This window comes from Melanerpes formicivorus, unplaced genomic scaffold, assembly GCF_026170545.1.
Source record: "Melanerpes formicivorus ecotype bairdi unplaced genomic scaffold, bMelFor1.0.p_v2 SCAF_25, whole genome shotgun sequence".
Taxonomy (NCBI): Eukaryota; Metazoa; Chordata; class Aves; order Piciformes; family Picidae; genus Melanerpes; species Melanerpes formicivorus.
The window spans coordinates 11223912-11246424 of record NW_027142377.1 but is presented as its reverse complement, the minus strand read 5'-3'; the positions used below and the strand labels follow the sequence as shown (position 1 = coordinate 11246424).

Below are 22513 nucleotides of genomic sequence, written 5' to 3'. Positions count from 1 at the left end.
ATTTGTGCTACAAAAATCATACAGATTCCTCCCATTTTATCAGAACTGATGTTTGTACTAGGCTTGGGGGAAAATGGCTTCAAAACCATGTAAGAACGGATGGAAGTTTGGGTCTGACAGTAGCAACGTATTTATCTAAGCACAAACCCTGTCTAACTAGGACAAAAGAAAGGGCACACAAGGCTGTGTCATAGAGCTATGTTTCATTACCTTTGGCATGCAGTCAGTCTTGCCTGCTGCATCTCCATAATGGTAAGTATTTCTAGAGCTCCATCCCACCTTTCAGAGGCAAAACAGCATCTTCCTTCATCCAGATGCTCATTTTCACCCAAACTGCCACAAGTTAATGTCTTTTAAATGTATTCCCCTCATTTGATTGTGGTTGGCCATCAGATTTGGAGAAAGATATGGCACGTTGACAGGCAGAGGGCCACAGTGACAGCATAAATATCACTACTTAAGGAAAGAATTGTTATTCTTACAGCTTACTCTTATCAGCACAAGATCCTGCTATCAGGGAACTATAAATAGAGAACAAAAGGACCACCTGAAACCATCTGGAATTTTTCAGTGTATCAATATAGACAGTATCTATGCAATTATTGCCTTTGGTGCGTTCTCTCTTTTTATCTTAGCAAGATGAGCACATCAACATGCTTTCATTGTCATGACTAACTTACCATTTCATTTTCTAGCATAAATAACAACTCAATGTACAATTTTAAGGAGGCAGTATTATGGGCAATTTTGAGTAAATGTTTGGAACAGACTATTCACTCTCCCAGAGAAAGTCTGAATTGATGTGACAACATTTATTGCTAAATCTAAGAAGCTATTTGGACTCCATCGCTCATTCAGCTCCAGTTGTGTGGTCACCTCTGGTTCTCAGATACCCCTCTAATAATAGCAGGTGGCTCATTGTAGCTATTTCAACACAAACTGTAACTCAAGCTACCCAGTTGCAGTGACTAAAGCAGTAATCAATTCAGTGAGACCTGACTGAAATACTGATGACACAGACTGCAGTAATACATTTAAAGATTCTGAAATACTAATTAGGGTTTCTCTGTATTGCTTTTAAATAAAAAATAGTGGGCTAATATAGTTAATGAGAATGATTTCACAGAACTGCAACATTTTAGAGCTGTCAACCCACCTCCATTCTAAAGCATTCCTTTACCAACCCACACTCTTTTGTGCTTTCTTAGATTTATTTTTTTTTATAGAGCCCTAAATCCTCCACAAAATCTGACATCATTGTTCTAATGGCTGTGGGATGGGTGATGCTGAAATTTCCCATATTTCAAATGGAATAAAATACTACCTGCCTTAAATGACCACACCTCCTCCTCCTCAGCATGTTGTGTAATAAAAGACAATAAAACCATCAGCAGGAAACACTTTAAAATTTGGGGAAAACATTAGCTGAGATGAGAAGCTGATGTTCCACCTGAATTTTAACATGGTTCCTGTGAATGGATAGTTCATAACTCAAATGCCACTTAAATCTACTTCTGCTTTCCTGTCAAACCATGTGACTAAGATTTATAATGTTAGAGGATAGCCTGGGCTCCCCATTGTCACAGAACCCAGATCCATTCATGCTTGCTTTCTTTCCCTTTGCAGGTCAGTCTCCAGTAAAATCTCAAAAAGCATGGTATTTCATATCCTTAAGTAATAATCCAGGTAAAACAGAGACTACAAATACAAAAGAGCACCTTGCTAGGCTGAAGAATCATAGAATTATAGAATTGTGAGAGTTGGAAGGGACCTCAAGGATCATCTTGTTCCAACCTCCCTGCCATAGGCAGGGACCCCTCACACTACATCAGGTTGCCCAAGCCACATCCAGCCTGTCCTTAAAAACCTTAGGGATGAGGCTTCCACCATCTCCCTGGGCAACCTGTGCCAGTGCCTCACCACCCTCATGGTGAAGAACTTCCTCCTAACATCCAATCTGAATCTACCCATTTCTTTTTTCCATTCCCCCTAGTCCTATCACTACCTGACACCCTAAAACATCCCTCACCAGCTTTCTTTTAGGCCCCCTTAAGATACTGGAAGGTCACAATTAGGTCTCCTCAGAGCCTTCTCCAGACTGAACAGCCCCAACTCCCTCAGTCTGTCCCCATAGGAGAGGTGCTCCAGCCCTGTAATCATCCTCATTGGCCCTTCTCTGGACACATTCCAGCACATCCAGATCCTTCCTGTAATAGGGGCTCCAGAACTGGATGCAGTACTCCTGGTGGGGTCTCACCAGAGCAGAGTAGAGGGGAAGAATTCTCTTGGCCTGCAGAATAAACTTTTTCCTGAATAATACTGCTTTTGCATCTTAGTTTGTTTAGGATCTAATCTAATTCCCAGAAAACTCCTGAGTCTCAGAATTGCAAAATTAAAATATTATGCTTAAATTGTTCTGTTGTTCACAAACTCCTTCTGAAGTCAAACTATACTCACCTCCTGTAATGAAATTTTACCTTTAAATCCTTGGAGGCATTCTAGTAGTTGGGTGTGTTTAGATCTAATCATCAGGCCAAGACTTACTTGATTCATCATGCTGGCACAGGACTGGCAGACTACACCCCAAATCATCCCTCAGATTCTTATGCTTTGGAACTCAACAGCTGAACTTTATCAGTCACTTTTTTGTTTGAGAGGCATTTTCTTGATATAGGATACACTAGTTCATATTCCCATGTTTTACTGGCCAACCCTTTGATGTAAGAGAATCTGCAATTATGATGCAAGTCCTTAAGGCTGATTTCCTCACACGAAGCATCTGTGTTTACCTAGTAGTTTAGTTCCTTGTGATGGCTTTAGGTAAAACATTTCACTAGTAATAACTAGGGCAAATTTACTTGAAACTGCTTTTTTTTTCTATGTCAGTGAAAATATTTTAAAATGCTTAGTTTAGATTTTCACTTTTTTTTTTTTGGTGGTTATTATCCTGGTCTTTATGTGGAAGAGTGTGAAGCAAACTAAGGACTTTGAAATGGCAATGATGAAATTTAAAGAAGAGAAGTTTAAGTTCATTAAATATTCATATCCATATATGGTGTCAAGCAAAATTACTGAGAAGTGAACAGGATCACAAGCAAAAGAGCTTTGGGGATGACTGCTGTAATGTGAAAAATAGAAGCTTCTTCCAGAGAAAAAGACAATTGATAGGTCTTTGTGCCCTCAGCAGGATCAGGGCATAGCAAATAGGGGCTTTAATAAAACAAAACCTCTGCCAGGTGTTTGCTGTGTAAGAATGTAGTTCTACATGAAGACTCAGAATAACTGCTGGGGAAAGCACAAACTAGCACAAAATCCACACAAAGTAGTCTAGCTCCAGCAAAATCACAGCTTCACAGTTTTATATGTCACCATAGAACTTGTGCCACTTTATGTAAGCAGTTGATGATTTTAGAGCATGAGAGGGACAGATTTAGGTCCCATCCACACAAAGTTTGGCTGCAGTCCTGCAATCAGATCTGTGTAGGCATGACCCTTCCGCTGCATAACACTCCACTTGCCTAAGTGGGCCTTGGCACAGGTGTGTGGGTCCTCCCACACAGATCAGATTGCCGGATTTGGATCTTGCATTATAAATGGCTCAGGAGACAAATGTCGTAACCAGGTCACCTGCCTGTGCTATGGGCATACTGTAGATTCATCTGTAACACAGGTACTTAGCCAGCCACCAAGGAAACGGTTTAGCAATTCTTCATGCATTATTATTTCAACAATCTGTCATACATACTTTTCCCAGAAGGAGGATAAAATCCTCTTTCAAAACTGAACGTGCCATTTATTTCAACTGTTTTATTAAATGTTTTCTATGGATTACCCAGGAATAATTACCATAAAAGTAACCACATAGATTATTCTCAAAGCCTATAAAATTTGTATGCATGGATTTCAAATTTTGCAGCTCTACAGTACAAAGTAATCTTTCATTTATGAGGCAGCTAAGGAAAATAGTTTCTTCCTATGCTGCTCTATTTCATCATGAGACTTCATTTTTGCTAGGCACTGCTTTGTTTTTTGTCTCTCTTAAGAGACACCCTTTTTTCTACATTTTTCTACAGAGTGCTTAGACTCTCTGTGATATATGAACATAACCATATAAAAGATAAATAAAGCTTAAGTCTTTACTTCAACAGACACATTTACATCCATTCCATTTGATTTGACTTTAATTTCCTGTAAATAAGCTGACTCATGGCTATGGGTATTGGCACTGGCAAAACACTTCCAGGCTACGAGCAGTTCATTGTCTTATGCTAAATTTAGGGGGGGGGGAAATATGTTAAAGTTATTTTATATGATTATAGCATTTCTGTGTAGCAGTTCTGTAACAAATCATTTGTTTATATGTTAACCTGAAAAAAAACATCAGCCTAAGGCTCTTTGAGAATCCCCATCCTACAGGCTTCTAAATCTAATCTTTAATGTTAAAGAGAAGACATCTACTGATAGCCAGTGATCAGCAGGAAGAGGGAAAAGTGGGATGAAGTAAAGCCATCTCTTATTTCACAGCTGATCAAGATTAAGCCTTCAGAATGTTTCTGGTGTACTTTGATATATGATGTCAACAAGGACTGCAAAATAAAGCCCCCGAAGGTGCTTGTACAACTTTGGAGTAAAAGTCTGTAAATGCTATTAATTTATATTCAGAAATTAAATAATGATACCATTAAATAATACTAAATAGATGGAGAAAATGTGATAAGGGAACAAGGAAAAGAGGAAGGATGCTGAAGAAGGAAGTTTATCATTTTGTTTGAAGAAGCAGACACAAAAGAATTTTAAAGGATTAAAGAAAGAGACTGGTTCATACTGTATTTGGCAGAAAACAAACAAGAAAACCAGAAAGAACAAATTAAACTTACATAGCTCCTAACCTTTTTCCTGGGTATTCAGTGCTCCCTAGGTAACACCAATAACCAGGCAACAGGAGCAGGAGCTTCCTTTATTCAGAGACTTCAATATCCTTTGGGAAACCACTCATCATGCTCAGCTATCAATCAAGTTTTTAACCACCAAAACAAAAGCTTAACAAGTAAGTGTGTGCTTTTTAATTTATTTGTTCAATTGTTTTGTTTTTAAATCAAAAAACCTTTTATTGATAGTGGTCAGTGTCAAGGGCACCAATTGGTCTACTTGTCCCAGCCAGCCTCACCTCAACCACACCCCCTCTGCTTCTTGGTCCTGGAGCTCCACATAAATTCAGGTCTGAACTAGTCTTCAGCCTTGCCTCTTGGATGTACCTTGTCTGTGTGCTGTAGATGTGTTTCCCGTGTTCTGCCAATCCTGAATGGACTGTGCTGCCTCCACCTGCCCTATTCAGGTACTGTATGACTATGCCACCCAAATGCTAGGGTCATCCTCAGTTCCTTCTTTGGCCTATGCAGCCATGCTTGTGTACTTCCCTAATGTTTGGCTGCAATGGCACCATTACAAGGTTTTGGTGTTTTCCAGTAATGATATTTTTTAACATATAATTTTTTATGCTATGGTTGAAAATAAGGCAGTGGGAAAATTTTACAGGGTTAATGCTCATAGCAGAGCTTGATGAACTAGTAGTAAAACTAGATCAATCTGCAATAGTTTGCACCAGTTGTGAAAGACTTGCCAAGTAAAGCATATTTTGTATAAAAGTAAAGTTCTTCATATAAACTTAAGTTGCAATGATAGCTGTTCCTAGATGACACAATCTATGTATCAAAAGTGAGAATACAAAACATGTAGTTGCAAAGAGACAGAGCACTAAAAGCTGGCTAGCCCTGGTTTGAATTAACAATTATATCATGTGGTCAGAAAATAAAAAGTTAAATTAATCTGGTGAAATAAGAGATGAACCCTAAAAAAAAGCAACTGCTGTGAGCATAGCAAAGGCTTAGGCAAACCAGCAGTGTAATAGTCATCCCTGGAATCCACTGAAGCCTGGAATTCATCACTTGGATATTAATTGTGACTGTTGCTGCTTTGCATTTGTAATGAAAAAAGGTCACCTCTATTTACTGAGTATCAAGTGGAGTCCAACATAGTAATAGCTAAGCTGGCAGCACTGTGAAAGACTCTCTTCTCTCCAGATGATCTACAGGTGTTACAGTATATATATTTTCTGTTCATCCTCAAGCAAAAGAACTTGTTCACTGCAGGAAATGTCCATAAACATTTGCATTTCTCTGCGGGGTACTCAAGGAGTGTATTTTATGCCTTGCTAGATATAGGTGCTTAGTATTTTTTACAACTGGCTGTAGCTTAAGGAAGTGCAACCAGATGATTGTTTTTTAGGTCAGCATCACCACCCTAGGTAGGGTAAACAGCTGGGAGGGAGGGAAAGTCAGAGTTTCACTGACTTCCTACAGACTATTTACACTTCTTGATAATGTGTACTAAATCTCTCTTGCTAATTAGGGTATTTGAATACTGTTTGTTTACAGATACTTATTATTGGGACTGCAGAATACCAGGTGTTTCACAGTAGTATCTTCTGGAGTCCCTGGACTGCAGAATACCAGGTGTTTCACAGAAGTATCTTCTGGAGTCCCTTAGGTTCTGCTACTTTTCATGAAATAATGACTCACACTCATCTAAGGAAAGAGTGGCAAGATGTTTCTATTGCAAATAAAACATTCTTAATCTGACTTCTGGGGGGGGGGGGGGGGGGAAGGCAGTAGGAAGACAAGAGATGGTGAGTATCTCTGAGCTAGGAAGCTCTCAGGGACAGCAACAAGTGAGATTCCCACTCTGAGAAGGAGCCAGTGCAGATACAGGGGGACCTTACAGAGGGATATCAAGAAAACTCAGTTGAAAGTTCAGTTTCTCTGGATACAACAAAAGTTGCCATTGCTAGTCCTGGAATGTGGAGATAGCAAAGTATAATCTGTACCAGAATGAACTTTGGTTTCAAGACTCGTGTTACAATGCTTTATACTCTAAATAGGTGGCCACTGTAAATTTATCGGTTACCTGTCTTGCTCTTCACCGCTGATAGATGGCAGCAAATGACAAGAGATTTTCAGGTTACACTGCTTTCTGTTGCTTTCTGTAGAATCCTCCTCTTCAAAAACAAAATGGCGCTGATTCCACAAGAGCAAAATGTGTGACCCCCTGTAAAAGGCAACGGTTTGTCATATAAGGCAAATTATGAACATTTGTCCATTGTGCTCCTGTTCCCTGTGATATCAGAAACTTTCCAGTCCTACATGAATATTTTTGTTCTGCACTGACTTGAATGGTCATTTCTCTAACTTCTGTGACTTCGATCTAGTTTTAACATACCTCTAGTTTTGAGATCCAAACTTGTAAATGACTCAGGTTATGCTGCATTACTGCTGGAGGTGTTTAAAGACCAGGCTGGATGAGGCTCTGGCCAGCCTGATCTGGTGTGGGGTGTCCCTGCCCATGGCAGGGGGCTTGGAACTAAATGATCCTTGTGGTCCCTTCCAACCCTGACTGATACTATGATACTATGACATGGTGTCTGTGAGAGGTTTGCCCAATGGAGAGAGCAAATAAGATTATTTGGTATTGTGAAGTCTCAGTTAACCTGCCTTTACATGTTAGTGCATAAGAGAAGGCTAAGCTCATCTTCTAAGGTTGGTTAAATGTTGTATCTAATGTATCTGGCCTATTATAGGGAAAAATCTTTGTAGTGTTTGGTTGGAGACAGCCTACTAAACAACAAATTTCTGGCTTAAGTGTATGTAGTGTCTATGTAAGAAAAATGACGTGCCAATGCTCCTGCAAAAGTTTGCTGATGAAAACATGAAGATTTTAATAGCATGCACGAGGTGAGATTTATATGCCCAAGGCCTGCTGGTCCAGTTGAGAAGCCCAGTCCTTGCCTGGCACTGCCATTTGCCTCAGAACAGTAGTTTAAGAGGGAAGGGAAACAACCTTCTGAAGCTCTGGGTAAAAGCTTAAGAAATGTGGAGATATGAGACAAGTCCTTGTGCAGCCTCACCAGGAAGGGATGCCCAGGGTGAACTGGGCTGTGGGGTTTTGTTTGGGTTTGTTTTAGTAAGATGTCAATTACTTAACTTTCCCCCTTATCAAAATTACTTCAGTTACCTGTGTGCTGGATGCTTGAGGTGAGAAATCACTTAGGCGTATGCCTACTGCATCAGTCTTTAAAGAGAACCTCGGTCAAGACCTTTGATCTCTCACTGTATTTCTACTCTCGTATGTAAGAAGGAGTAACGCCTTTATGAGGGCTTAGTATCTCACGGTGCAGCTATTGCCGGCACTGCCGCAGTATCCCGAGCAGAGGCAGAGAAGGGCCTAAAAGCCGTGGGGTCTCTTCCTTCACAGTGGGAGAAATACGACTTAAGTGGCGATTTCTGAGGCGGGGGTTGGGGTTGGGGAGATCCCTCTGGGGAGCCTTGCCGCCCCCCTCCGCGCAGCGCCTCTGCATAAAGCGGCCGCTCAGGCGGGAAGCTTGAGCCTCGCGCGCTGCCGTCCGGGAGAACGCGACGGCCCCGCTCGGCCGCGGCCCGGAGATCAGTGCGCCCCGCCGCAGTGGCTCTTCCTTCGTCGCCATGTCTACAGTGACGAAGGCCTCCGGCGCGCTCAAATCGGTGGATTACGAAGTTTTCGGACGAGTGCAAGGTAAAGATGGGCTCTGCGCTGCCGAGTGAAGGAGGCCGCTGTGCTGGCAGGCGCATGCGCAGGGCCGAGGCGGGAAGTCGCGGAGCCGGCGCGCGCTCCCGCTCCCGCTCTCCCACACGGCCGCCGCGACCTTGTCCCAGGCGGGAAGTGGGGAGGGGCAAAAAGATTGCGAGTGTGTCCCCGCTCTAAGGCTCGCCAGGCTCGCTGCCCGGCACAGACTGTTCTGCACTTTCAGTTACCCATGTTTTGCCCGTGTCTTCTGTCATGTGGCAATATCTCCCCCTCTTCCCCCTCCCCACCTCTTCCCCTTCCCCTCTCCTCCTCTCCTCCCTGCTTGGCAGCGAAGCTTTGAAGCGAGAATTAAGTCAGGCAATTTTCACACTGCGGCATCCTTATCAAAGAAAGCTCCCTGCGCTGTGGGAAATAGTCGTTTACCGGAGGAAAAGCTGAAGGTCGCTTTGTACACAAATTCTATAGAGTTTTTCCAGTTAAAATTTCATAACTGCTCTGAAATGTAAAACGAACAACAAAAAAAAAAACCAAACCAAACAACCCCACAGGTAGCTTCTATGTAGTTTGTATGGAGTACATTTATGGAAATAGTATTCTTTCAAATGATTTTAATGCTTTTTTTCTTCCTTTTCTAGGTGTCTGTTTCAGGATGGTAAGGCCATGTCTGATTTACCAGTTCTTTTTTGCAGTGTAGTATTTCCAGTGCTAAAAATGGCTGCTGATCTGTAAAGTATAAACACACCCAGCTTGGGCTTTGAGTTACAGGTTAGATACTAAGTATTGCAAGTGTATCTAAAGGTGAAAAATCCTTGGGTCATATTATTGTTATATTAAAAACGGATTTTTAAATGCTTAATAGTGTGTTGCTTGTTTGTGTAGTATCTAAAGGTTATATTTAGATTATTTGTGATAAAGCAGCCACAAGAGCATTAAACATGTTATCCTTTAGAAAGGTTGAATGTGGTGATCTTTTCATTAGCTTCTGAAACAGTATATTCTAAATTATTTTTTTAAGGCAATTATAGGACCAGTATTTAAAGAAGTGTTTCTGTGTAACACTGTGCTACAAACATGCAGTCTGTGGCTCATATCCCAACCAAGTGTCTCCATCAGTTCTGAACATGCAGCAGTAGTTTTGTGTTTCACAGAAGCTCAAGAAACAAGAGGGCACATTTCAGAGAAGAATTCTTTGTCTGATAATAGTAGATCATGCTTAGTATTAGACCTAAAAGTTTTAATGCACAATTTTTATATGTATATATATTGCAAAACGCTGCAAAATTGAAATGGATAGAGGATTACAGTATAGTGTGTCTTGAATTTAATTAGTCAAGTGGGAAGTGTATGTACACATATGCTGTGGTGGGCAGGTGCAAGTTTACTCTGCCCGCTTTTGCACTGACCTGGAGCCATGCATCCACACTATACTGATAAGCAATATTGAGAAATGGCTGCATTTACATCATTTTGGATGAGTTGGTATGGAAAACCTCATAATTAACTTGAAAAATACTCTTCATAGTTAGCAGCACCACTGCCTAAATTACATTGAAGCTTGCTTCAGGTTTTGCATTGTAGTCATATTGGCCTGAAGATTTAAGTTGCTAAAGAGGCTGAAGATGCAGTGTATGCATTTAGTGTGTGTGCACTGGTTTGGATATAAAATGTTTGGCTATTTCCCATCTTACTGTTAGAACCATCAGTCTGATGTTCTGTAATACAAGATAAAAATGTGGACCATGTAGTCTTGTACCTCTTTATTAATAAATGTGCAAGCAAAACAGATGAGGTACTGTGAATGTAAATAAATGTGCTATTAGTGAAAATCAAATGGGGTTATTGTCATGCATGAATAAAAAAATGAGTGGATTTCTGCAGAACAGGTTTTCTGGTCCCTACCACTTCAATGCTCAGAGAAAAATAGGTACATATTTCATATGTACATGAAAGAGAAATTGAGAAAGTTAGACAAAACCTCAGAAAGCAGGGTGCTTGTACATTTCTGGTTTCATCACAAGAATTGAATAGCTGGGAGACCATAATTGTGCTATAGCATTCCTGTTTGTTTAAAAGTTGGCTGCTTCTGCTGCAGCTTTAGAGCTCATACCAGAGTATGAGCATCATATATGGATTTTTTTCTTACTTATAGCTCTTACAGCTATGAAAATAGAATTGATATTTAAGTGGTATATATGTGGTGTATGTGCTGACACTGATTGTGCCCTTTCATTATTTTTCACATCAGTACACGGAAGAGGAAGCTAAGAAATTAGGAGTGGTTGGCTGGGTTAAAAACACCAGTCAAGGAACTGTAACAGGCCAAGTTCAAGGCCCAGAGGATAAAGTAAATGAGATGTAAGTATTTTTATGGGTTTTCTTAGTCCTACTAAAGTCATTTACAAAGACATTTTTAATCCAAAGTGATAAGTAGATGCAGATACCAGTAATTGAACAGTAATCAGTTTTGAGGACATTCATTTTTTAAGCTGTCAGAAAATTATTTTAATCTTTAAAAGCACTGGGTAGTATCAGCCAGGTTAAATTTCACACCTTTTGTCAGCATATTCCCCTTACATGCTTCTGTTGTGAAATGGAGAAGCGGCCTTTCTGCAAAACATCTCTGTGGAGGAACAGGCTGGAGAACTTGAAAGGCTTGCTTAGTCTATGCTTAAGTCAATTTAAAGGAAACTGTTTAAGTTTGATTTTATTTTTTTCCCCCCCTACTTGGGGAAAAAAAAATTAGTAGACATTTCAGCAAAGGCCTATAGTCTCTACCAACTGAAAATAAAATTGGAAATATTCTAGTGTCTTTAAAGACTGGATCATGATTTTCTGTATTAAATTGCCAGTTTCCAAATGCTTATAGCTCTCACTCTGAGGAAATGATGCCTGGAAAAACACCAAGCTAATTCAGTTGTTTCCAGTTATGATATTTTGCAAGTTGTATAGAGGGAGGTTTGGCGTTGTAAAAAGATTTTTCAGTGGTTTATTCTTCCAACAGAGACTGAGTCATAGTGAAACTTTTCTTTGTAAGCTTTATTATGGATGGGCAATTACTAGTGCAAGTTATACCAGCACTTTCTGGTACAGGAATTACTTCAAAACTGAACTTAAAGTGAAGCTGGCTTTCTGCAGGGAAAATAGTGTTGTACAATCTGATAAAGAGATTTATGTGTGATTATCTAATGTGATAAAAATAATTGTAGTGTGTTTTTTTTGGTTTGTGTTTTGTTTTGTTCTTGAGCTTAACATTAGGTTGCTTATCATGGGCTGCAAAACATTTACAAAGCCAGAGAAACATCTGTTGTTTATTTCTTAGGTCAAGTTTATAATAGTGTTCTGCAAGATCTTTGTTAATAGCCTATCTATTGAAATTGCATGTCTTGATGCTGTCTGTAGTTAAATTAGAACACCAAAATGACCATGTGAGAAACCAGGATTTGGTTTCTATTTGTTGGAGTACTCCTTCATTTAAAAAGTTCCAGTCAGTTGATACATCCTCATTAAGCAGACGTAAGGGAAAACACATCTTATCTCCTGATATTTGTGGTGTTTGCCAGAGCTAGGGTTGCTGCAGAATGCAGTGGTTTGTCTGTCCTCTTCCTTTTTCTGTTACCTTTGTGGATAGGAAACTGCGCTTACCCCAACACCAAGAAGCTTGTGTGGAATAGGGGGATCTTGCAGTAAGCACAGCTGCAAAATGAGACTAACAAGGCTAGGCTTGTTCTCAAAGATGAGATGGCATACAGACTCTTCCAGAAATGATAAAACCATCAATCAGAAAAAGGAGGGGTGACAAAGGAAGATAATTAGGCTGTGGCTTGAATTGTGCATTTCCGTTCAAGGTGCCCTGACTTGCAGTGGTCGTTATACAGTTTGTAAGGAGGGTCAGCAAGCTGGATTGTCACCAAAACCCCCACAAAACCCACAGACAAACAGATATGTTCAAAATGTTGAGGTGTTCAGTATTCAGAGCAAATAAAGCTGTTTTGAGTTGTTAGTTCTTAATTTGATTCTGGAAATCAGTTATTCCCACACCAGAGGAGAGTATGTTGGGAGTGCTACAGTTGAAGTATGTTTTTGGAGTGTGCACTGAAATACATTATTACATTGGAGATTCTACAGGAGGATGCTGAAGAAGCTGCAGTTCACTGTGCCTTGCTCCCTGTGTACATTCTGATCTACTGAAAGGCAGAGTTTAATTTTGGCATTAAATTGGTGTACTTACAGTTGAGAAAGGAGCTAGTGTAGGTGAACACCTTTTAAAGGCTCTGATTTCTCTCCACTAGTACATGTCAATAGATCAAAAGAGGTTTAAGTTTTTGAAACTTCTTACAGCAATTTTTGTCATGCTCAGTCATGCTTCCTAGGAATTCATAGTGCTGTGCTCTAGATTCAAGGATTATTTAAAGTGGTGCATTAAATAAAAGCAAGATGACGCTGGCTTCCCCTATGACAAATTAATATAAACCAAAAATCCTACACATACATTTGTAGTCAAACTGTGACAGATAATCAGGAGGAAATTCTGTTCAAGAAACTGTTCAAGAAACAATGCCTTTATGTGATTATCTTTTATGAAGGGTGCAAGGTAGAACCTAATCAGGGAGGAATTAGGAGGACTGTCCTGGTGATCAATTTTAAGCATTATTTTAATGTGTGTGTGTGATTTAGATGGAGAGTTAGCAGAAACAGAATGAAGTGGAGGAATAAAGTATAACAACTTAGCAGGGGCATTCCAATTCTTGCAAAAATAAGTGGAAAACAATAGGTAGTGTGAAGGATTTGGGCCTGAAAAATGTTGCATGTGCAAGAATTTCATTCCTTATTGGACCATTCCCTTAGTGTTGACCTGGGGTATAACATTTTGTTGATGTGCTGAGAGGCTGGCTTCTTTGACTTGCATCCTGCAGTGATGTAGCCCTCATCACATGAAGTGGCAAAACTAACTACCCTGAGGCTACAAATTCATTGAAATGCCAAAAACATAAGGGATGAAGGAGTATGTTTTGATTTTTAGATAATTTTGTTTCAAGATCTGTGCTCGCTTTGCTTTTAATGTAAAGCTTTTAGATTCTCAAAGATCAGGCGACTTTCATGTGAGGCATTTTGAAGCCAATTTTAGAGGGTGTTTTTAAGATATCTTGAGGACATTTTACAAGTAAGCTTGCTTTAACATCCCTTGCTTTTTTAACCTCTAGGTGGAGCAGTTTGTTCTGTAGATACTTTGAACTGTAGGTGCTTCATTTGAAGTTGATCTGGTTTTAGAGTTTTGTTAGAAACCATCTTTTCCTTCACTGGCTTTTTCCCTACTGTATTTTATGTTTTAGCTGTTAGCTCCACAAAGGTAACACCCATGGTGCTTAAAAACTGAAAGTGCATTTTCAATCTTTTAACTGTCTATAATCCAAAGAATGTGAAAGTCACCAGGAAAGGAGAATGGCAGCATTTCTAAAACATAATGACATAAGATTTTATGGTAAACTGAAGGCTTTCTTGGCTGTATGTTGTTAAATGGGGTAGAGGAAGTAGTCCTTTGGTACCTTCTTTTTTTTTTTTTCCCCCAGGCAGACTTAACAGTACAGAGTTTTTCATTATAGTATCTTGTGATATTTTTTTCCATATTAATCAGCAAATAAAGTTAGAGCCTTTGTAGACATTGTGGTTGTTGCCACAGCAACATGCATTAGTAGGCTAAAAATGGCTTTCCTATGAGAATTTTTTGAACTTTGGTGCTATATGACTTAGTTATGCATTAAAGAAGGAGGATAAGACTCTTGTGGAATGCCAAATTCAGCATTTATTCTAAAAATCAAATGTTTCAAATCAGGCTTACCAGTGTAAAACCTGAGGACAATTTTAGACACAAGTGGTATATAACATGCCAGGGAAGTTTTAGGCTTGATGTTAGGAACTAAGTTCTTCACAGAAAGAGTGATTGGCCCTTGGGATGTGCTGCCCAGGGAGGTGGTGGAGTCACCATCACTGGAGGTGTTTAGGAAGAGACTGGATAGGGTTCTTGGTGCCATGGTTTAGTTGATTAGATAGTGTTGGATGATAGGTTGGACATGATGATCTCAGAGGTGTTTTCCAACCTGGTCTGGTCTATTCTATTCTACCTTAGTAAGTATTCATCCTGTGTAAAAGGGCATGATATTAAATATAGATTGCTTACATTGGAAATGGTTGTTAATTAAAACATTCAAATTAGCATTAGTTTAGTATTTAATCTCAATATCAGATAAGAAGAATTAATTGAAAATTATTTCAGTGTGTACCTGCATAGAAAAATCTGGATTTTTACCTTGGAGAAGGGAGAAGGGAGCACTGTACTATTTTAACTATTTAGTTAATATTGCAACTGTCATTGTGTGTGTTTCTCTGGTTTAGATATATTCAAGATTCCTGTCTGTACCAGCTGGGATTGAATAAATACATTTTCCTGAATATAATGTTTTCAATTGTTTGCAGAGAATAGCCCTGATGACATTAAGTAGAAATAAATGCTAGATTAAAAAAATCAGTCCATATTTAGGTTATGAAGGGGCTCCTTAAGCAAAATTCTAGGTCTTAATACCCAATTTATCTTGAGATAAAAGTTGAACAGATTCTAGTCTATATTGTGAGATTTTTCTCCATTTAAAAAGGATATGTTTTAAAAATTCGACCTCAAGTGTTGTTCAGGAGAAGAAACTGTAACACTTCTATGCATGTAAACCTAGGCATAATGGTCGAAATTAATCTATAGGGGACACTTGTACAGATAAAATAAGTAGTTGAAGCTTTTAGATATATTCAGGACAGCTGTGATAGACCCAGAAGCCTGGTATTGAAAAGAAGACAAAGGCAGGTGAGTGAGAAATTCAGCGAGGTTGGAAATATTGATGGATTAGGGATACAACATGAAGTCAGTTAGGGATTGGCAACAACTGTTTATAGAATGATGTGATTGCAGGCTGGCTATCAGTAGATTCAAGAAGTATTGAGTGATGTGAGACTCTCAGAAAAGGGAGAAGACTTCCAGAGATACTTTACTGTATAGGAGGCACAGAGGCACTATGGTACCGTAACCAAAGGTGTTCTTTAATAGGAAAAGTAATTATGGGAGATTTGCCCTAAGATAGAAGGAGAGTGCTGAAATCTATTAATGTGGGAGAGGAGAATGGCAGAGGGATGAGCTAGTTGCAATGGGAGTGAAATACTGTGGGAGTTGGAAACGAGATGTAGGGTCTAACATGGCACAGAGGATTTAGGAAGAGATTGTTAAACCATCTAAAACAAATTAGGTTGTAAGATTAATGAAGTTCTCAAAATAGCTCAATTCATAGGTATACTGGGTTGTATTTATTAAAAGGTTGTAAAACTATTACTGAATTGATTTAATGACTAGTCTAATGAACACTCTGGCTGAAGTCTCGTTGTCTTTTATCTGATCAAAGAATGTGTAGGCTAAGGTGAAAATGAGTATTACACATCTAGAAAAGCATAGAGATACCAAATTGCAGCTGCTAAGTTTGAAGTTGATCCTTCAAAGAAGACTGGTTGTTAGATGTTTCAGTGTTAGAGAAAGCAATTATAAAATTGTGAGGAGTAATACTTCTTGTCTTGCATGTATTTTATAAGTACATCAGCTCTGATGCAGGGCACTTAATGTTTACATTGTGCCTTGTCAGTGAGGTGGCTATGGGCCAGAATAGTATGGCTGAAATATTTCCTGGACATGCTGTTCTTGGGAAGCTGGCAGTAATCTGTTTTGAAGGAAAGGGGAGAGGGAGATTAAAATCCCATTCTTTAAGCTTTCTTGTTTACTTTGCTATATTGTGAAAGAGTGAAAAAAGGGTTAGAGACAGATGTGTTCTCATTTATGATAGTAACGAAGTGCAGTATTTCAGTAACTCAGTAGGAGTCGAATGGAAAGAAATGGTGAATTTTGAAATGATGAATTTTTGTAATTCAGTATGGATCCAGGTATCACAAGCTTTTGTGTGTTTTTTTTTTTAATTTAATTTAATTTCAGTGTTTAAAGGTAAAACTAACCTATACTGGCAAATCCAATTGCGTTGAACTATAATCTTTCTGGCTAGTATGATGGAAAATGTGTCCGTTTCTCTTGATACCAAGTGTCTGAGGTAATAATTTCATATCTACTGTTACTTGGTTTAGCCTGTCAACTTTAAGCAATAGTTTTGAACTATTTTAAGTTAAGCAGGCTCACAGAGTTTGACTTGGTAAATTAGATTTACTAAGTGTTACTATTGATGACCTGGGAAAGAGTGGAATTAAACCTTGTTCTTTAGGATTTTAACAGTTCAGAACTAGATAAAAGAAGTAGTAATTACAGTTTATTGCAGTAGCTGTACTCACAACAAGAAGAAATGGATAAGGTAAGTCAGAAGATGGAGTTGTAACTGGCTTCTGAGAAAGAAGAAAACCAATCAGATATTGATGATATTTAGCTGAGTAAGAGAGCTGTATGCTTCCAACATAGAAATGGAGACCTAGTGTCCTACCTTTGTTCTGCCTGGACAGCAAATAGCAGTTCTTTCCCTGTGGAGCAGGTGTGGCTGAAGGAAGAGAAGTGTAGCTCTCCACTGAAGGTCACACAGCCCACCAGTGACAGAGCCAGAAATAGAAGTGGACTACTGGCACCAGTCCTGTCCTCTGACTGTGCTGTATAGTCACTGCTCTTTACTTGGAAATGCCATAAACCACTAAAGCTTTTAACCATAGATATCTCTTTGTGGCTATAGAATAGTGCAAAAAGAATGTATTGCACACCTCAGTTTCTTCTGCTGGGATGTAAGGATAGTTGTCATCTCTGACCTTGTTGATTCTGTGGTTTGTGGTTTTGGGTTTTTTTGTTGCTCAATCTTCATTTTACAGTTGCCATGCATTCACAGTGGCTCAGTGGAACTGGAATTCTTCATATCTCATCTGCCTCTGTTTCTGATCACTGAAGGGTACACAGTAATACATTTTGACAAAAAATGTTGTTCTAAATTAACATGGTCCTAAATGTCTCCTTATAATACAAAGAACTAATGGGATTTACTAAATACTGTCTCATTAGAGCTTAATCCTCCTGTTTTCTGCAGTTTTGAATATCAGATTTTTGAACGGCTAAGCAATTGACTCAGTTTTGAGATTAGAAATTCCTGTTGAAGGTCACAGGTACTTATTTGCATGTAAGGGTTCAAAGTTTTGGTTTTGGTTTGGTTTTTTAATTGAAATTGGAGCAAGTAAAGATGCTTTTTAAAAATTGCATTGCTTAAGGCTAATGTGTTCCAGCAAATTAGGCACAAAGATTGTGTAGGATGGTAGTGACTTTTTTCAGTGTTGTCCAGGAAGCCATGCCAAAACTAGTATGAAAATTTGTGGTTTGGTTTCATGTGAACTCTGTTGACATTAGTGGGGATATCTATGCTGCATCTGGATGTCATAGCAGAGCTTTGCCATCTGAAAAGTACAAGGCATCAGAATTAACCAATCTTCTGTATGCTGAAAGGGTAACTAACACTGTGTATAGAGATTTATCATTTGATAAGCACATCCACTTGATTTTATAACCTACAGAAGTTTACTGAGAAGAAAAATAATTTAGCTAACTGGTCTAAAAATGGAGATTAAAAGTGCAGAGCAGTGTTAAAAAATCATTACTGAATTTGTAAAAGCCAAGCATTTAAAAGTTGGGATAGACCATAAATTAATTAGTTGTACTATGGTGTACTCTAATGTCTGTTTTATTCTTCGTTCTTCCCATGTGATGGCTGAATGGGTTTGTTTGCCTTTTGTTGTGTGCTAATTATATTTGGAGATTAGTAGTCCAGTAAGTAGGGAACAAGGCTGCTATGACCACTTTTCTATCTTAAGAACAATGAAGAGTGTTATTCTGGGTCTAGAGAATTGTCTAGAATAAATCTAGAGATTTATTTTTCCACAGGAGAAAGTAACATTAAACTAATATTAAGAGAATGTGTAATGTAAAGAGAAAGGCTTATGCAAGAACACTGCCACTGCTCCCAGAACAAGTGTTAGGAACTAGGCAAATAGATACAGGATTAAGCTAGGAGTAGCCCTTGCTTCTGGTGAGAAATCAGGAGAGAATACTTTTCAGATCACATCTTTGCATAAGAATGCAAATATTTTTGTACTACAAATGGGCAGTGTACAAAGGAAGGGGCAGATGTCTAACTGGGAACTCTGCTTTGAGTGGGTGGATTTGATTTAGTTCTGAATTCACAAGTGTAGACAGGGACATAACCTACCAATCATGTTACTACTGATCCTACCAAGATTCTGGTGGTAAGAAAACATCATCTCTTCAGAATTTAAGCACTTAATTAGGTGAATCTTTATTACTTATGCCATGCTGCACAGTTAGCCAGAAAGAAAGAGGAAGCTGGTTAGAACTTGTTTTATGAGGAAAGGATGCTGAAGCCTTTTTATGTTGCTGAGAAATACTTGTTTTATTCCACAAATTTCTGTAGTACTTACTTGATTCATGGGCAAGCTGTGTTCAGTTTATTTACTGTATTTTTAGAGAAGATGAGTGCTTCACGCTTGTGTACTCAAGGTACACCCTTTGCCAACAGAAGAAAGAAACTCAGAATTGCTTCTGCTGCTGCTCTTCTCGCTACTATTAGTGCGTTGCAGCAGGAGAACAAAAGTGTCATTGGGTAACTTCATTCTGTAATATATAACTCAGTTTTACCTTGTTTTTTTTTCCCAGTTTCTCCCTCTGCTCTTGTCTTACATTCCAGGGAAATAAAGTGTTTGCTTCTTTCCTGTGATACCATGAACTATTTTGGATGCTACCAACTATCTCATAGAGTTAACACCGTTGCATTTCTGTTTTATGTAGCATCCCTGAAAGGGGCACTGAAGTCTCTTTACTGAGAATAACTTGTGGATTTGGTCTGACATCCTGTTGCTATCAAGTTATTTGCTACAGTCACTTTGTTACTGGATTGGAAGCTTTCTTTCCAAAGCTGGTATCATTTGTGATGCTTTTCCTGTAATTGAGGTGAAACAGCATGCTGTTTTAATCTGTAATGAATGTTCTGTCTGCTTTAAATGCTTTCCACTAGTCTTCAGACCTGCATCATTGTGATGCTGCAGGCTCTTGCTGCTTGTTTTCTTCCTGCTAAAGGAACAAAGAAAATCAGTTTGAAAAGTATTCAGAACTTAATGAACAAAAAGCAGACTTTAAAATGGGCAGCTGATATTATGTGTGGAAAAAAATTCACTGGCTTCCCAATAGCCATTCTGATGGGAGAGGGTCCTGTACCAATTGTTTACCTTCCCTTTTTTGACTCTGTAAACCATAGAATGTTAGTATTTGCTAGAAAACCAAACCATCTGGAGCAACAAACCCAATCTATTTGAGCTCACAAATCTCCCAGCAATTATTTAATGAGATTTCAGTCATCATATTTTTGGATCAGAGTAGGTTTGGCCTACCATACAGGAATTCACCTGAAATCCTGTTATGGTCTGCAAATGCTAATCCCAAGCCTCTGGCCCTGCTCATTGTATAATATAAGCCGTTCCTTGAAGTTAAATTTCAAGGTCAGTACTAGAAAATTCTCAGACTACACAGCTCTGTCCCACTGTCAGTTTGTTTAGGCTTAAAATATTCTTTAGATTGGGTTGTGCAGAGGAGATTTTAAAGAGTTTAGGAAAATGTGATGGTTTGTCTCTATTCTAGGAAGGGTGTAGAAAGCAGTTGGCTGCTGCCAGTCTTCCTGAGCTGCCCTACATTTGCAGACTGGAACTGAAGATCTAAGGGAGCTCTGCAGAGGCTGTTGCAGAACCAGGAGTGTTGGAAGGATTGTTTAAGCAAGACTGTGTGGCATAATGTTTTCAGTGCTGTGAGCTTTGAAAGCTCAGGCTCCTCAAACTGGCAGCATGTTCTGATGAAAAACACTTGGGATGCATATTCAGTTCCTTTTGGAGCTGTTCAAGCTCTTAGGTCAGCTGCCTTTTTTTTCCCAGTGAACCACACCTGTAGTCTGTCTTCATTTGGGAGTATGTACGCAGAGATTTTATTGGTGCTGCTGCAAATTGCAGTTGCATGTGCTATACCCAGATTAGCTGGGAAACTGAGCTGAGCTGTATTACTCAGTTACAGCAATAGGAAAACAGATTTTCTGGTCACTGCTGTTTATCACAAATATCATTCCTGATACCTACTTGTGGTAGTTTTAGGCTGTACCTTTAAAATGTTCCACAGATCTTGAACAGAAAGCGATAGAATGTAAATCTTCCATCATCACCATTGGATGTAAAAAGCAAAAGAATAAGTTCTAAACAATCCCATTGGATGCACTCTCAATAAAGTGGGGTCATATATACTATCTTTCTCTCTTTTCGGCTTCCTCGCTCTGGGAGACAATAACTTGCTCCTGTTTGGCTTTGCTCACCTTGGCCGTGCCCTTTGTTTTGGCTGGGTATCCTAACAAAATAACTTTCTGCTCTTTTCTCTTGTCCATTTGTGTTCAGGGGGTTAAGGAGGAGGGCAGGGAGAGTGAAGCTATTAGCAGCTCCCCTGGTTTTTGGCCAGGGGAGTTCCTGTTCTGTTTATATCTTGTAAATACTGTATATTTTGTACTTACTAATTGCAGCTCATTGTAGTTTTGCTTGTAAATACAGCTTCATTTGCTTCCAGCTGGGCTGGGCTGGCAATTTAATGTTGGGGGCAATTTTCAACCCACCACACTACTTATGTTTAAAAACTTCCAAATTAGGTTGACTTTGCAAAAGTTGAGGCAAACAGGGCACTCATGATGCCTTGCAAAAGGACTGATGTTCCTTTTTCTGCTTTTCCAGATGTTTTTGTTAGAGTGTGAATCTCTCTATTACCCTGCTGCCATCACGAGTGCTTGGCAATAATCCCCCCACCGTGTTTTGTGAGACCTGCTAGGGAGAGCAAAGCTGGTTGATGTTGGCTGTCCTAGTGATGAACTCTGCTAGCACAGTTGTAGTTTTGTGTTTTCATCTTTCCTCCAACTGCTATATCCTCTCAGTTAGGGGGGAGAAGTGTTGAATATCAGCCAGAGTGAAATGAGATTTCTCTCTGCTTGGTTATAGATTGAAGTGTGCCAGGGATATTGGACTGTCTATCAGGATCCTCTGAGGATCAAGATCTGATGGTTTTTTGTCTTGTCCAGTTCCTACAGCACATCAACAGTTCTGTATGGAGTTTACACAGAGTCACAGAATGGTAGAGGTTGGAGGGGACCTCTGGAGATCATCTAGTCCATCCTGCCTTAGCTGTCAGGACTGAGTGTTACTGTTAAAATGTGTGGCAGTTCTGTTTCGTGGCTACATCTGTGTTGTTCCCATCCTCTACATAAAGGAACTGGGCTCATACAACAAACCTGTAATGGAGCTGAGAAGGAGGTGTGGGTCTGATACCAGGTTCTACACTAATCACTGGAGCAGTTTCTCCCTTTCAGTTGTTGGGGCTCTATGCATTGGTTAGCTAACGCCAGTAAAGCACTGAAGAGTAACACCTTGTTTTAGATCTCATAGTCTGCTTTTATCTAGTTTCCAGTAACTTCGTTTGGTCTGTTTCAAACTATATCCTTGCATATTGTGTCAGCTGATTCCTCTGGGTCAGCTGGAGCAGTCAGTTTCTGCTAGGTTCAGAAGAAACAGTATCCTTCTAATCTCAAAATCTCCATGATGTTAAACAGTACAAAGAAAACAAATGTATAGTCAGTACCTCATTCTGCTTGATTAACATGTTATAAGAGATCCCTGCTGCCAAAAAAACAGAGCATGATTAAGCAATAAAGCCAGAGAGTGAGACAGGATTAATTTACAAATGGAGACCTGTGGTACAGAGATGAACTGGCTGAAACACACAGGAATTTTGTTGCTGCCTCTGAATTCA

General features: G+C 39.3%; 1 protein-coding gene and 1 long non-coding RNA gene across 2 annotated transcripts in view; one reads left to right on the top strand and one right to left on the bottom strand.

The window, feature by feature from the left end:
- Positions 1–6836: 6836 nt before the first annotated feature.
- Positions 6837–8558, bottom strand: LOC137448605 (uncharacterized). Its single transcript, XR_010989155.1, has 3 exons — positions 8068–8558; positions 6964–7104; positions 6837–6849 (listed from the first exon to the last, which is right to left on the bottom strand). It is a non-coding gene; the product is annotated as an uncharacterized lncRNA (long non-coding RNA).
- ACYP2 (acylphosphatase 2) overlaps positions 8445–22513 on the top strand; it is a 36891-nt gene continuing 22822 nt past the window's right edge. Inside the window, exons 1-3 of the mRNA XM_068153324.1 lie at positions 8445–8604; positions 9252–9268; positions 10862–10971. Coding sequence (XP_068009425.1) covers positions 8535–8604; positions 9252–9268; positions 10862–10971 — 197 coding nt within the window. The 5' untranslated portion in view covers positions 8445–8534. The remainder of the gene's footprint in view (positions 8605–9251; positions 9269–10861; positions 10972–22513) is intronic.